This window comes from Takifugu rubripes, chromosome 5, assembly GCF_901000725.2.
Source record: "Takifugu rubripes chromosome 5, fTakRub1.2, whole genome shotgun sequence".
Lineage (NCBI taxonomy): Eukaryota > Metazoa > Chordata > Actinopteri > Tetraodontiformes > Tetraodontidae > Takifugu > Takifugu rubripes.
The window spans coordinates 8,815,437-8,827,836 of record NC_042289.1 but is presented as its reverse complement, the minus strand read 5'-3'; the positions used below and the strand labels follow the sequence as shown (position 1 = coordinate 8,827,836).

The window sequence follows — 12,400 nt, the reverse complement described above, 5'->3', positions numbered from 1 at the left end:
GTATTTACCTGCCACTCACGCCCAGGCTCAAGCACGCTAAATGGGGAGCCGTGGCTAACAGCCCAGCTGGATCATCCATGTCCCCGGCGGATTCTGCTGCAGCCACAAGCGTGCGTGCGTGTGTGTGTGTGCGTGTCTGCTGAGCAACAATTTCATGTCTCCCTGCTTGTGTATTCTATGCATCTGTGCAGTTAAATGTGGATGTAAGCATGTGCTTACGAGCGTTATCGCAGCCGTTGTTTGCTTATGTGCGCGCCTCAGCGACTCCTGCGGGTGCATCACTGGGGTCCAGCTTTGATGAGGGAGGGAAAGGCCGGGGAGAAAAACGCCGCTCCCCAGCAAACGCTGCTAATCAATTCTGTTTAATTAGCCAGCGCACGGTCGGACCCGGCTCGGCCGTTGCAGAGGGGGAGAGCCTCTGTCGTGCTGTATTTGTCAGCGTTGGAAGGCGAGCGGTGGCAGGTTTTACCTCACAGGGACAAACTTACGCAGTGTCGCCACCTCTCCTGTCAGTCATGGGGCAGACAGTCCCACTCCCTGAAAGTCGCTCTTGCTTTTTCCCGTTTGGCCGCAGATGCGTTCTGACAGGCTGATTATGGGGATTCGCGCAGAAGTTGCACACAATGCGCTCTCTGTGCTGACTAAACGCACATTATTAGTCAGGTGTGTGCTTTATTACGACTGCGGATGGAAGAGCAAGATGAAATGATTAAAGTTTACACCCTGTCATCTGTAAATGTGCCTGATTTCTGACACGCTCGGAGTGCGCCAAGTTAATCTTTTGTTTGAGCAGAGCCCGGCTTATGTGTGGTCTTTGGGCTGGCTTCCAGGGGCACGTTCAAGGGCATTTGGGGTAGCTGGCTTGTGATGCTGCTCAGTGTAGAGGAAACAGCGCGCAGCGGAGAAGTGCGAGTGCGACCGCGGAGCTTGGATCCTCGCTCAGAACAATAGCGGGAGCCTGAAAAGGCGATGCCTTCCAGCCATTCAGCGTGTCCCTCGAAGCTGCGCCGTTCTTCAGAGGCTGCGAAAGCCTTCCTTAGATAAAGCGTGGAAGAAGTGTATCGCCACGCCGCCCTCAAACCATCCCAGGTTTCTCATTAGACCGCAGTTTTCAAGCGTTCAGCCCCCTACGCTGGCTCTGCCGTGTCCTTTCCTGCCATTCTGTTCATTCAACAGGGAAAGGAGAGTTATTAGGTCCCGGTGAGAGGTGACTCTGCTCTGTCTTCACTCGTGACTTCTCACCCATTTATTTTCCTTCCTAGCTAATTCTTCCCTAACGAACGCCTCTCTCTTGTTTTGACTGGCAGGTCGATAGGGGCCGGGTTTTCACCGTCGCCCGAGGACCTGGGAGGAGGCGGAGACGGCCACAGAAGGAAGAAGAGGCTGTCCAGTCGAGGTTGGCGACTCAGCAACACGCAGGTTAGGGTCCCCTCGTCCACCACCTTGGAACAGGAGAAGAAAGAGGAGACTCTTTGTTTCCTGATATATTCCTTTGTTGCGCGCTATTTCTAATTAGGTGCTCCCCTCAGGAGTCAAATCCGCCGCTCTCCATGTTAATATATTTTGCAGTGGGCCTTCAACTTTCCCTTTATCTTCTCTGTGAGAGCAAATGAGAGCCCTCTTCCTCTGACGTTCTGATGCTTTTGTGGCTGCTGTGACCGGGAGTGTAACTGGCTTTCTCTTCCTCTTTCATCTCCCTCTGTTGCAGCAGATAAAAGCACAGGGCTGCAGAAAAAGCAGCCTTCACAGCATGCTCAGCTCCAAGCTGGCCAGCGATGTGACTCAGCTCAAACAGAAAGCCCAGGGTAAAAAGAATCTCTCAGGGACAGGCTCCAGGGACAAGGAGGTTTCGCCCTGCAGCTCCAACCCCAAGCATAGACACCGGAGCCAGGGCACAAGCAGAGCCGAGTCCAGGCGGGAGTCTGGGGGCCAGAGCGACACAGGTAGACCGCTCTACCCACTGTCTCATGATATTTTCATTTAACCAACACAGACCGCTAAGTCAACAAACATTTTCGCACATTTTCTGGTTTTAGCTTTGATCAGTTTCACTAATTTTCTTCAAAAGCAGCCAGCGGGGACAGCGGTTCCCATGACAACTGGACAGGGCTGGTGCGCCGTGGGCATCAAAAGGGATCCGTTGCTCAACAACAGGGTTCCTCTTCCCGCCTGGGCCAGCCCAGAGCAAGAGTTCTCCGTGGCCAGAGACCAGAGGCCATGGAGGAGGGGGAAAGCTCCCCCGCAGAGAGTGACTCCTCTGATCAAGGTGAAGCAATAAAACAGGCCCAAAATATGCAAACTTTGACCACTTTTACACCAAATGCTCATAGGAACCAGCAGAACTTTTCTAACATGAGCGTAAACTGGGGGTTAAGATGCTTTTGGTTTGCCGTCTTAGCCACTATAATTTTGAATAGATGTTTAGCCAGCAAACTTGTACCACCAAACACTCACAAACGCAGTCGTAAAGCACCCTCACGAGCGCTGCAGCGCACGTGGCAAACCCACATCTGTAATTAGCATGGAGGGTTTAACTATTTAAATGCTAATGAGGTGTGGTGAGAAGGTGGAAGTGATAGAGTCGATCAGCCCAACAAGGTTACGAAACCCATCTCATAATAGAAACGTGTCTTTATCCGGTAGAAGACGAAGAGGAGGACGGCAGTTATGACACTGACGAAGGCCAAGACTACAGAGCACAGCCCCCCAGGGACATCACGAGCTCCTCTGTGACGGGTCCGAGCCCCTCTTCTGTTGTGAAGCTGGAGGCCAATCAGAAAGCCAGAAACAAAAAACAGAGACAGGAGCTTTACGGTAAGACCGTCCTTGGAAACGGATTCACCGTCAACAGCGTTGCCCCAAATCTTCATGGGAAGCATCTGTTTAATGTTTTGCCTCCTGGGTTCTTAGTCTGGTCTAAATCTGTTTCTCTAATTGAACGGCACAGGCTCCCAGAGTCTGTCTGGAGCCGAGGGGGAGGTCAAAGTGAGGAAGAAGCCCCCCTGCAGGCCGGGCCTGGCCACCGCAGCCAAAAACCACAGCGAAGAGCAGCGACCCGAAGGGGTCCGACGGCCGTGTGTTCCCAGGTCAAAGGAGCCTCACTGGGGCAGCATCGGGACCAGAGGCAGCCGCTACCGGAGGAGCATGGGACTCGCCACGTTTCCAACCACCAGCGAGAGGTTAAAGAGGGCGACCCGCAAGAGCACCATGTTGAGAGGAGTGATCAATAAGGTGAGTCCAAACTTTAGAATTCCAGTCAGCGCCTCCAGTTCATCTGTACAGTAGCAGTCTGACAGCTTTATTAAGAGTCTGTACACAGATATTCATTTTTGAACTTAATTAATAGGCTTTAATTAGCGCGTGCGGAATTAAATCTTGAACTTAATGTGCTCGGAAATGGGAAGCATGTTTTCTCAGATTAATAATTCATAGCTTCATTTAGGAGCGCACATTTTGCATTCACCTAGCGTGCACGTTCACGGGTAATAATGCCACATCTCGCTGCTCTTCCCCTCCGTCTCCGTCCCTGCACAGAGGAGAACGTGCTGGTCACTCGCGTCTTCGCAGAGCGAGGAGGGCGGCGCCGGACGGAGGAGCAAGGAACACCAGGTACCAAAGTCTCTGGGCACCCAGCTCCACATCACGCCCGTTCCTTTCGTCTCCGCCGTCCCAGATTTCTCACCCCGAGGACTGTAACTGTAGAACTATTAAAAGTGCTTAGCACGTTTCCCATGTCCCAACCTCCCGCTGTGCCAGCTCAGGGGAGGAGAGGACGGTAGACAAGATGCAGGGAGGAGGGTGGTGCGCACACTCTGAAAGTGTTAGCATAAAATGGCTGCTAATAGGAGACGGTACAGGCCTCGCACAGTCTCCCGCGGTTGTTTCTCCCACCTTCTATCACACTTTCAATCTCCGGACCTACTTTTATATACAGGACGCGCCTGCATCCATTTATTCCTTCTGTTCCATTTTCCAGTCGAAGGGACGAGCAGTGAGCCGGCTTCTGGAGAGCTTTGCGGCCGACGAGGGCTTTCAGATGGATGGTAGCAGCTTCTCAGAGGAAGAAGACGACAGCAGCAAATCATACGAGAAGAAAGTCCCCCAACGTGAGAGGCGCCGCCGTGTGTCCTGTGGAGAGAAAAAAAAAAAAAAAGGAAGATGATTCCATCATTTGTAATCTTTTTCTTTTCCTTGTGCAGTTCCTAACTGTGTGCTGACCAAAGATCTCCTAACTGATGGACTGAAGGTCCTGGTCTCCAAGGAGGATGAGCTTCTTTATGCTGCGAGGGTCCACTCTCTGGACCTTCCAGACATGTAAGCAGACTGAATGTTCTCTGCGCTGGAGGAGGAGAGGCGCTTGGGACAGGTCGTCAAAGCCGAGCTGTGCCGGCATTTTATTTTGAAAAGTGTCCAGATTCTCCACACAAATTGTAGGTGAAGCACGTGTCTGGTGCGATTTGGATCGGCTCCCTCTCCCATCCTGCCCAGTCCACTAGAATTCTGACAACTGCTGTCCAGACCAGAAAGTGAAAGCCCAGATCTAAACCAGATTATTAGGGTTGAAATTGAAGCGGGCAGACTGGATGTAATTATCTGCGACAGCTTGATGGATTTTCTGCGGAGGGAGCGGCTGCAGGGTTCATTGCAGACACACGAGTTCACATTCAAAGTGTTTATTAGTGTCCGGACGACAGAGCGGCGTCACTAAACTGATCAAACTGTTGGGAATTTCTCAGATCAAATAGGATTTGGAGGCGCTGCAGACAAACCAAAGCAACAATTCAGGTTGTTGCACTTCACAGCCGATTTTTGGACTAAACAGACGTGTGTTCACGTGCTCGTTATGAGTTCCGGCTCAGACTCGGTTAACCATTGAGACTTCCACGGGGTAGCTGCCGTAACAGTCGGCACCAAGTTATTTCCGGGACCAGATGATTTTTTTTATCTCGCCGTGTGTGTTTGCGTGTTACCAGCACGCGGCCCCATCCTTAGGCTCGTATCAATATGGTTCCTCTGGCCCAGGCAGCGGAACGATGCTGTAACAGCAGCAGAGTGGGAGTAGCGTGATCCTGGCAGCTCGCCGTGCATAACACCAGCATCTGAAAACGCCCTCATCTCCTTTGTCTCTCCCCTCTCTCCTGTGTTTCCTTAGCTTTAGCATTGTTATCGATGGCGAAAGAGGAAACCGCCCAAGAATCTACTCACTGGAGCAGCTGCTACAGGAAGCTGTAAGTTTGTCCTGCTCCACAGAAGCGTTCTTTGTTTTCTCTTAACTCTTCTATTCTTCCTAATTGCCTTCCTCGCCTTTTCTGTAACTCTGCCAGTCCCTTGGCTCTCTCCTCCCCGGTCCACCCCCTGTCTGTCACAGTGGCCTAAGCCTCTTCAGTAAATATGAGCATATGGGAGTCAGGATCCTTAGATTTATGTCTGCGAGACTCCACAAATGTCCGTTGAACCCATCTGGGTGTGTGGGCGGGATAATCCTGCAAACACCTGGATGCACTGGTATCGTCAGCTGCTACTGCTTTATGAGAAAAAAGCACCTAAAGAGCACAGACCTCTGGCAATCAGGTCACTGACACATATTGTGATTTACAACCACAGCATATATACCAATATAAATATATAGGCCGTAGTAAACAGGTTACACAAACTTGTTATAGGCTTCCTTGGCTTTGATCAAGGGTAAAGTCCCTCCGGAACCTGGAACACCCAAATTTATCCATTATTTCTTGTCCATTTATCAACATTTTCTAAAAATCCCATTAAAATCCGCTCCTAACGTTTTCAGTTGTTTTGCTAATAGTCAAACGGGGACGTCACACAACCTCCTTGGCGAAGGTGAAATGTTAAAATGGAGAGTTGAACTTAAGTGTTTTGAAAGGGTTCAGACCGAAGAGTTTTGAGGTCTTAACAAAATACTTTAAAGCATTATCAGTCAGTTCTGAGGGCGATTCATAATCCTGGCTTCAGATCATTTTAACCTCCAGCTCTGGTTCGTCTAAGACACCCACGTCTGAGCACGCCATCATTCAGCGTAGAAAACCTGTCACGCTCGTGGCTCCAGTTCATTTGTATTTAGCTAACACTTACCCCCTGGTGTAGTCACCCTAATAAGTGACCTTTGTCCCATTTATTTTTTCCACTGTGGGGGATGCTGGTCTATATGAACCAATAACAGCTGGGTCAGTTAAAGCAATGTTGTCAAACCCACATCTCCTCCACCTGTGGAAAAGTTTCCATTATCGCCAAACACAGCGTGTTGTATGTTGTTTTTGAACACCTCGATGCCATCGGACACGACGACCCTTAATATAAAGCAAATGCTAGCGCCCACGCTGGATCTTCCACCTCAAGTCACAAGGATTTAAATAACTGCATTCAAATCCAGACAGGGCAAAAGTTTGAAAATATTTCAGTGTCAAGGATGACCAAACGCACTTGAATTGAGGGAATCAGACACAGTTTTCTGTTGTGACCTCTCCAGGAAACACATTACCCATGATTCATTCCTTTTCTTTATGGACCACCTTTTCCTTCCGACCGATGTCGGTGCCCCGATAAAGCCGGTGTCTCGGTGCGATTGTCTAATTCTCTAACACCGACACCTCTAAATTGGAACCGCAGCTGCCTCTAATTATGCCATGCATCAACTTTCTTGTCCAAACTTAGTCCAAAAGTCATTTACCCGCAACCAATACCCCCGATTTTCACCGCGCTCTATTTCCCTCCCCCCCCGTGCGCACACACGCAGACACACATCCACACCTCATCAGTCAAAGGGTCCCTCGCCATGGCAACAGTAAATGAAAGCAACCTGAAAGAGCCCCCAGTGAGCAGCGGATGCTGGGGCTGCCTGCATTGTTGAAGGGAGGATCTGGCAACCTGCAATCACAAACCCTCTATTCAAGCCCTCTTTAGTATTACTCAGCAAGTCAGGATTTACTGCATCATGGCTTCCGCTCTTTTCAGGCCTGACTGGCACGTTGGCATGAGATAAGTGCCGCTTGGAAACGTGGCACAGAGGCTGACCGTGCACAATGCTCCGCCGCTCTTATAGCGCCCGTCTAAGTGTGTGAGTGTAGCCTGTAATGAATCTTAATTAGATTTCGGTCTGGCCTGCAGGTCCTGGATGTACGTCCCGAATCGGAGAGCGTGCTCACCGAAGGAACCAGGGTGTGTGCCTACTGGAGCGAGCGCTCACGCTGCTTGTACCCGGGCTACGTCCGCAGAGGTGAGCTTCTTTCAAACGCTGCAGGTCTTCAGTTCCATCACAGTATTATTCGGAGTGATCGCGACTGCCGGGTAGCTCCGATTCTCTTTCTCTGGATGTTTTTTAATGAAAACACAGAGCGGCAAAATGAGTTTGGAGCCTGGAACTCACAGTTAGAACTGTCTCGCAGCCCGCGACAGCAACTTTGGCTGGTTAATGTGAGATGTCGGTGTCACACATGGCTGCATCATCTCCACAGTCACAAGCAAGGAAGTGACTTTGGTGACATATGACGTTCAGCACGTGTCACCGCGTCTGTGGTGAAACTTGGGCAGCAGTGAAAAGATTAAAACTTACAATCCGGACACAATTAATAGGCGTTCACTTTGGTATTAAGGCTCCATTTTTTTAAAAATATTATCATTCTAATTTAGGTGGCTCTTCTGATGAAGGGAAGCCAGGAGGTGTGATGGTAGAGTTCGATGATGGAGACAGAGGGAAAATTTCTCTCCACAATATCCGCCTCCTGCCTCCGGGATACCAGATTCACTGTGAGTGGCGCCTGTATTCCTTTAAAAACTTTCTCCATTAATACTAATTTGTCCACTGGTAAGTCAGTCCTAACTATTCTTGGTTGTGGAAATAGGTGGAGAGTCAACTCCAGCCCCACTGACCTCCACAGCAGACAAGAGAAGTTCGACCCTGGAGCAGGCCCCCATCAGCAACAGACCGTGTGACCGGCTCAATGTACTCAATACTCAAAACAACAGCCAAACAGTTCAGAAAAGGAGACCAGGTGAGACTTGAAAGTGCCCGTTAAAGCTGCTTTTCTTGCAATTTCTAACTGATGTTCAAAGTTCAAAAACCTGAGGTCCAATCAAATTTGTTGAATCGGTTTGAGATAAAGTGAACCGGAACTAAAATCGATTTTCTTTATTCCAGGGAGACCGAAGGGATCTGGTAAAAAACAAAAGCAACAGCATCAGGCTGACAAGGGCAGTGTGAGTCCCTCACCCTTCCTGTGTTGGCCTCTTTTGGCCAACACCAAGAAAAGGACCTCTGACAACCTGTTTCAGCTGAACGGGGCACCCAAAAAGGCCTTTAGAGGGAAAGAGGAGGATCTGTTCCCTCTGTCTCAGCATCAGCCATCGACCTCCACCCCGGCTAAAGGCCTTTTCAGCAGCAGCTCCTTTGAGGTGGACTCCTTCAGCAGCATCGCCAACGGTTACTCCTCCTTCTGCACGCAGTCCACGGCCCCAGGTTCGGGTTTGTCCTTGGGCCCCAGGAGTGAGCTGTACGGCCAGAAGCGCAAGCAAGATGAAGCTATTCTGCCAAAGGTCAGGAAGACTGGACCAGAATTTCTGGTCAAGTTAGATCACGAAGGAGTGACTTCACCCAAGACGAAGAACAGCAAGGCTCTTCTGTTGCGAGGCGGAGCCGCCGGTATGAGCGGTGTCCCAAGGACAGACGCTTATTCTCATCCCGTACTCTTAGTCAAAGACAACAAAAAGGGTGGTGCCTCCAGGGTGGAACTTCTGGTGAAAGGAACCACGCCTCAGAGGAAACCCTCTCATTCTTTACGTATGGGCAACTTCGGCAACATGGGCTTCACCTACCACAGGGAGTGTCACAGCTCCTACTCCGATGAGGAAGAGGAGGAGAGGAGGCGAACCACGCTGGCTGCCTCCTCAGGAGTACTAGGGACAGCTGGCCGCTTTCTCTCTCGTTTCTCTGTCTCCTCCTCCTCTTCAGGTTCTTCGAGTTCCTCCTCCTCAGGTTCTATTTCCAGTTCCAGCGTCTGTTCCTCTGACAACGATTCTTCCTACAGCTCCGAGGATGAGGTCAGCTCTACACTGATGCTTCAGAGCTGCCTGTCTTCTCACCGGGGACTCCTTCAACCCCCTGAACCTTCTAGTTCTTCAAGGTCACACCAGCAGTCCTTTGTGGCCAAAGCTGTGGCTGTGCCCAACAGCAAAGGAGGACCTCTTGACCAGGTCTCAAATAGCAAATCCTTGAAGAGAAAGGATTGCAGCAACTCCACTTCTAAATCCTCTAAGGATTTCATGAAGAAGCCAAGGATGCTTCCAAAAGACACTTCGTTCGTTCCGAGGCCCAAGACGTCTCCATTTTTTGCAGGGCGAGAAATGTGGCGGTGGTCTGGAAACCCAACACAGGTGAGGACAATAATCTTTCCAGATTTTACCCTCAGCTCTTCACTGGAGCTCTAAATCAGTAGACGTTAGAACAGCTAATATCATCCGGTTTTCAACAGAGACGAGGTCTGAAGGGCAAAGCCAGGAAACTGTTCTACAAGGCAATCGTGCGAGGAAGAGACACGGTGAGGGTTGGGGACTGCGCCGTCTTCCTCTCAGCGGGACGACCAAATCTCCCATACATAGGACGAATTGAGAACTTCTGGGAATCCTGGACCTCCAGCATGGTAGTTAAAGTCAAGTGGTTCTACCACCCGGAAGAAACCAAACTGGGCAAGAGGCATCAGGATGGCAAGGTGAGCCCCGATGCGTGTTGGAATATTATGAAGGCGTGATTGACTAAACTGCCTGTAGGGGCTCCTGGTCCCTGGTCACCTACACTCTTACTTACATTCAGGTCTCTTTTCCATTCTCAGCATGCCCTGTACCAGTCGTGCCACGAGGATGAGAATGACGTCCAGACAATCTCTCATAAGTGCCAGGTGGTAAGCCGGGAGGAGTACGAGTGTCTGACCCGCAATCAAAAGCCGGGCGGTGCCCCCCCAGACCTCTACTACCTGGCAGGGACGTATGATCCTACCTCTGGCCAGCTGGTCACCGCTGAAGGGGTTTCCATCGTGTGCTGAACCTTCGTGAGGTCACTACTGAAGGACACCTTTGGAGAAGAGACAAATCCAGCCTTGGAAGATCGTCGGTGTTCCCACGGACTCACCACAGCTGGGCCGACTTCGGTTGCACACTGGAGTCTGTCGGTGGATGCTCTTGGTGGAAGTCAAAGTTCTTCCAGGGCGAATTCAGCGAATGGCATGTCCTCTGTTTTTTTTATACCCCAAACAAATCAATGTGATTGACAGTTCCATAACTGGTTTTCAGACTCCACTCACGCGTCACTAAACGAGAGCTGCGAGTGCATTTGACTGTACAAAGTACAATAAGGCTGAATAGTCTCTGTGGACCAATTCAAGGTAGCCTTACCTAAGGGAATAGACAAGAAAGTGAGGCCAGGGTCTCTCCTTCAACCTCACAGTCCAGGGAAGTTCTAAACATATAAAGGATGTAAAATAGGTGTAAATATTTTGATTTTCTTTTTCCTAATTAAGCCATACACTTCAGTACCTCTTGCCTGTCTTAACTGTTCAGGTGTATATTGTACAGTTCCTTTATCGTATCGTCGTCTGTTGTCTATATGTACATAAAAGCTATTTTATATAGGAATTTATTGTATATATGAGATGTATCTTTCCATGTTTGCAACTGATTTATTTTTATATGGATGTAGAAAAACATGACGTTCATTTTTTCTTCCTTCCCTTTGCTTTTTCGGAAGATGGGAGATGTTAGTGTTGCACTGCTTATGCCCTGCTGAAACGGACGGAGACAGACAGAGCACAAAGACAGAAAATCAAATTTATAAAATAATCATCCCAAGCAGGTCAAGGCTCGCTTTCTAAGAGAGAGGGGTCATCCTGTTTAAAAATAGGTCAAGTGGCTTTTTTTGTAAAGATGTTGTGTTACTTAGCTTTTTCATACACTTCTGTTGAAGACGCCTTTTTTTTTTTCTCATTAATTTATGTACTTTTCTGTTGGTCATCGTCAGGCACGTCCCGCCGGACTGCAAGGGTCAAAACGAGTCAAGGTCAGATCCGAGTACTTTGACACAGTATTTGTGTGTGATGAAGTGTCCTGGCATCACTATAATCATGTCCACACAAATCAGCTCCAAACAAGACTGGGTCTCTTGATGAAAAGCATCCTCCGTGTGCACTCATTGACGAATAGCGTAGCTTAGCACATTATGACTACAAAATACCAAAGTGTCTTTTATATTTTTTATTTCCTTTATTTAAATTTAATAAAGGTCGAGCGCCTGTACTGGATTCAAGTCAGATATTACTGGAATAACTGTCCGCCGCCACGTGCATATTGTTGTATATGGGATTTGCATTGTGACAATGATTTCTCACAAACGCACCTGCGGTTCTGTGCTGTGCGAACAAGAGGGCAGGGCGAAGGTACCGGCAAACGAAGGTGTAGAGTACTGACAAGTAATTGGAGCTAGTTTAACTCGATGCTAACTGTGAAGGACAATCAGATTCACAAAGCAATGGACTTAGCGTAGGTTTCCTCAATCCGAAAACGACTTCAGTTTATTTAATTTGTGCCAAGTACTTTGTTTTCGTCATGTCTGATAGGCGATCCCGAGTATTCTTTGTTCACAAAGTTTTATTTTGTTTGCCAACGGTTTATTTATTGTCATTGTTGCTGTTTGTTCATGCCAAGAGCGCTTTATGAGAATGTGACATTGTTTTTCTTGGTGTGATGCCACATTTGCATTTCTTAAATAAAACTGGTCCTGTAGCGGCCGCCTAGTGAAAAGAAACAAACAAAAAAAAAGGATAATTATAATAAAGCAACACTGGATTCTTCTCATCCGCAAACATCTGTGAGTTCAGTCTTTTATTCCTGTAAATTTATAATAACACATTTTTAGAGCTGAAAGTGTGCGTGAGGGAGCGTGAGAATGTTTTGAATTCCTGCATTTTTAATGGTGTTGGAGGACTTACGGTGGCTGACAGGGAACAAACTTATGTTCACAGCTTTACTGTTGGGATAATGATCCTCGTCAGATTACTGCTGTTGTTTTGTGTCTTTTTGTCCTTTCTGAGCTCCTGTAGAAACATGGTGCAGCAGTTTTCCAGCACCGCGGAGGGGGACCCTCTTCCATATTTATATGAATATCCAGCACTATGTCAATGACTGCAGTGGACCTTTAATTCATTTTTCATTCTTTAATTACCAGGAAGGCCAATACATAAATTTGCTGTTGGGAGAAAAATTACTGGGGATCATTTACTACTTCTCCCTGTTCTAATGTGACCCTTAGAATTCCGAGGCTGCTTGAATTCCTCTGTTAAAGCACCGTTGAGCACATATCTGCCCACATCTTTTTTTTCTTCCACTAAATCTTTTTTAA

The 12,400-nt window shown here is 48.5% G+C and overlaps 1 protein-coding gene across 9 annotated transcripts in view; it reads left to right on the top strand.

Annotated features, from left to right (window-relative positions):
• bahcc1a (BAH domain and coiled-coil containing 1a) overlaps positions 1–11,866 on the top strand; it is a 53,540-nt gene extending 41,674 nt beyond the window's left edge. For 6 of the 9 annotated variants that reach the window (XM_029836208.1, XM_029836209.1, XM_011604017.2 and 3 more), the window contains 15 exons: positions 1,308–1,419; positions 1,709–1,943; positions 2,069–2,266; positions 2,644–2,814; positions 2,948–3,231; positions 3,535–3,609; positions 3,977–4,106; positions 4,200–4,314; positions 5,153–5,228; positions 7,126–7,234; positions 7,648–7,764; positions 7,860–8,009; positions 8,156–9,387; positions 9,486–9,722; positions 9,843–11,866. In XM_029836208.1, the coding sequence (XP_029692068.1) occupies positions 1,308–1,419; positions 1,709–1,943; positions 2,069–2,266; positions 2,644–2,814; positions 2,948–3,231; positions 3,535–3,609; positions 3,977–4,106; positions 4,200–4,314; positions 5,153–5,228; positions 7,126–7,234; positions 7,648–7,764; positions 7,860–8,009; positions 8,156–9,387; positions 9,486–9,722; positions 9,843–10,052 (3,451 nt within the window). In that variant the 3' untranslated portion in view covers positions 10,053–11,866. The remainder of the gene's footprint in view (positions 1–1,307; positions 1,420–1,708; positions 1,944–2,068; positions 2,267–2,643; positions 2,815–2,947; positions 3,232–3,534; positions 3,610–3,976; positions 4,107–4,199; positions 4,315–5,152; positions 5,229–7,125; positions 7,235–7,647; positions 7,765–7,859; positions 8,010–8,155; positions 9,388–9,485; positions 9,723–9,842) is intronic. The other 3 variants (XM_029836210.1, XM_029836206.1, XM_029836207.1) reach the window with 3 other exon arrangements.
• Positions 11,867–12,400: the final 534 nt, after the last annotated feature.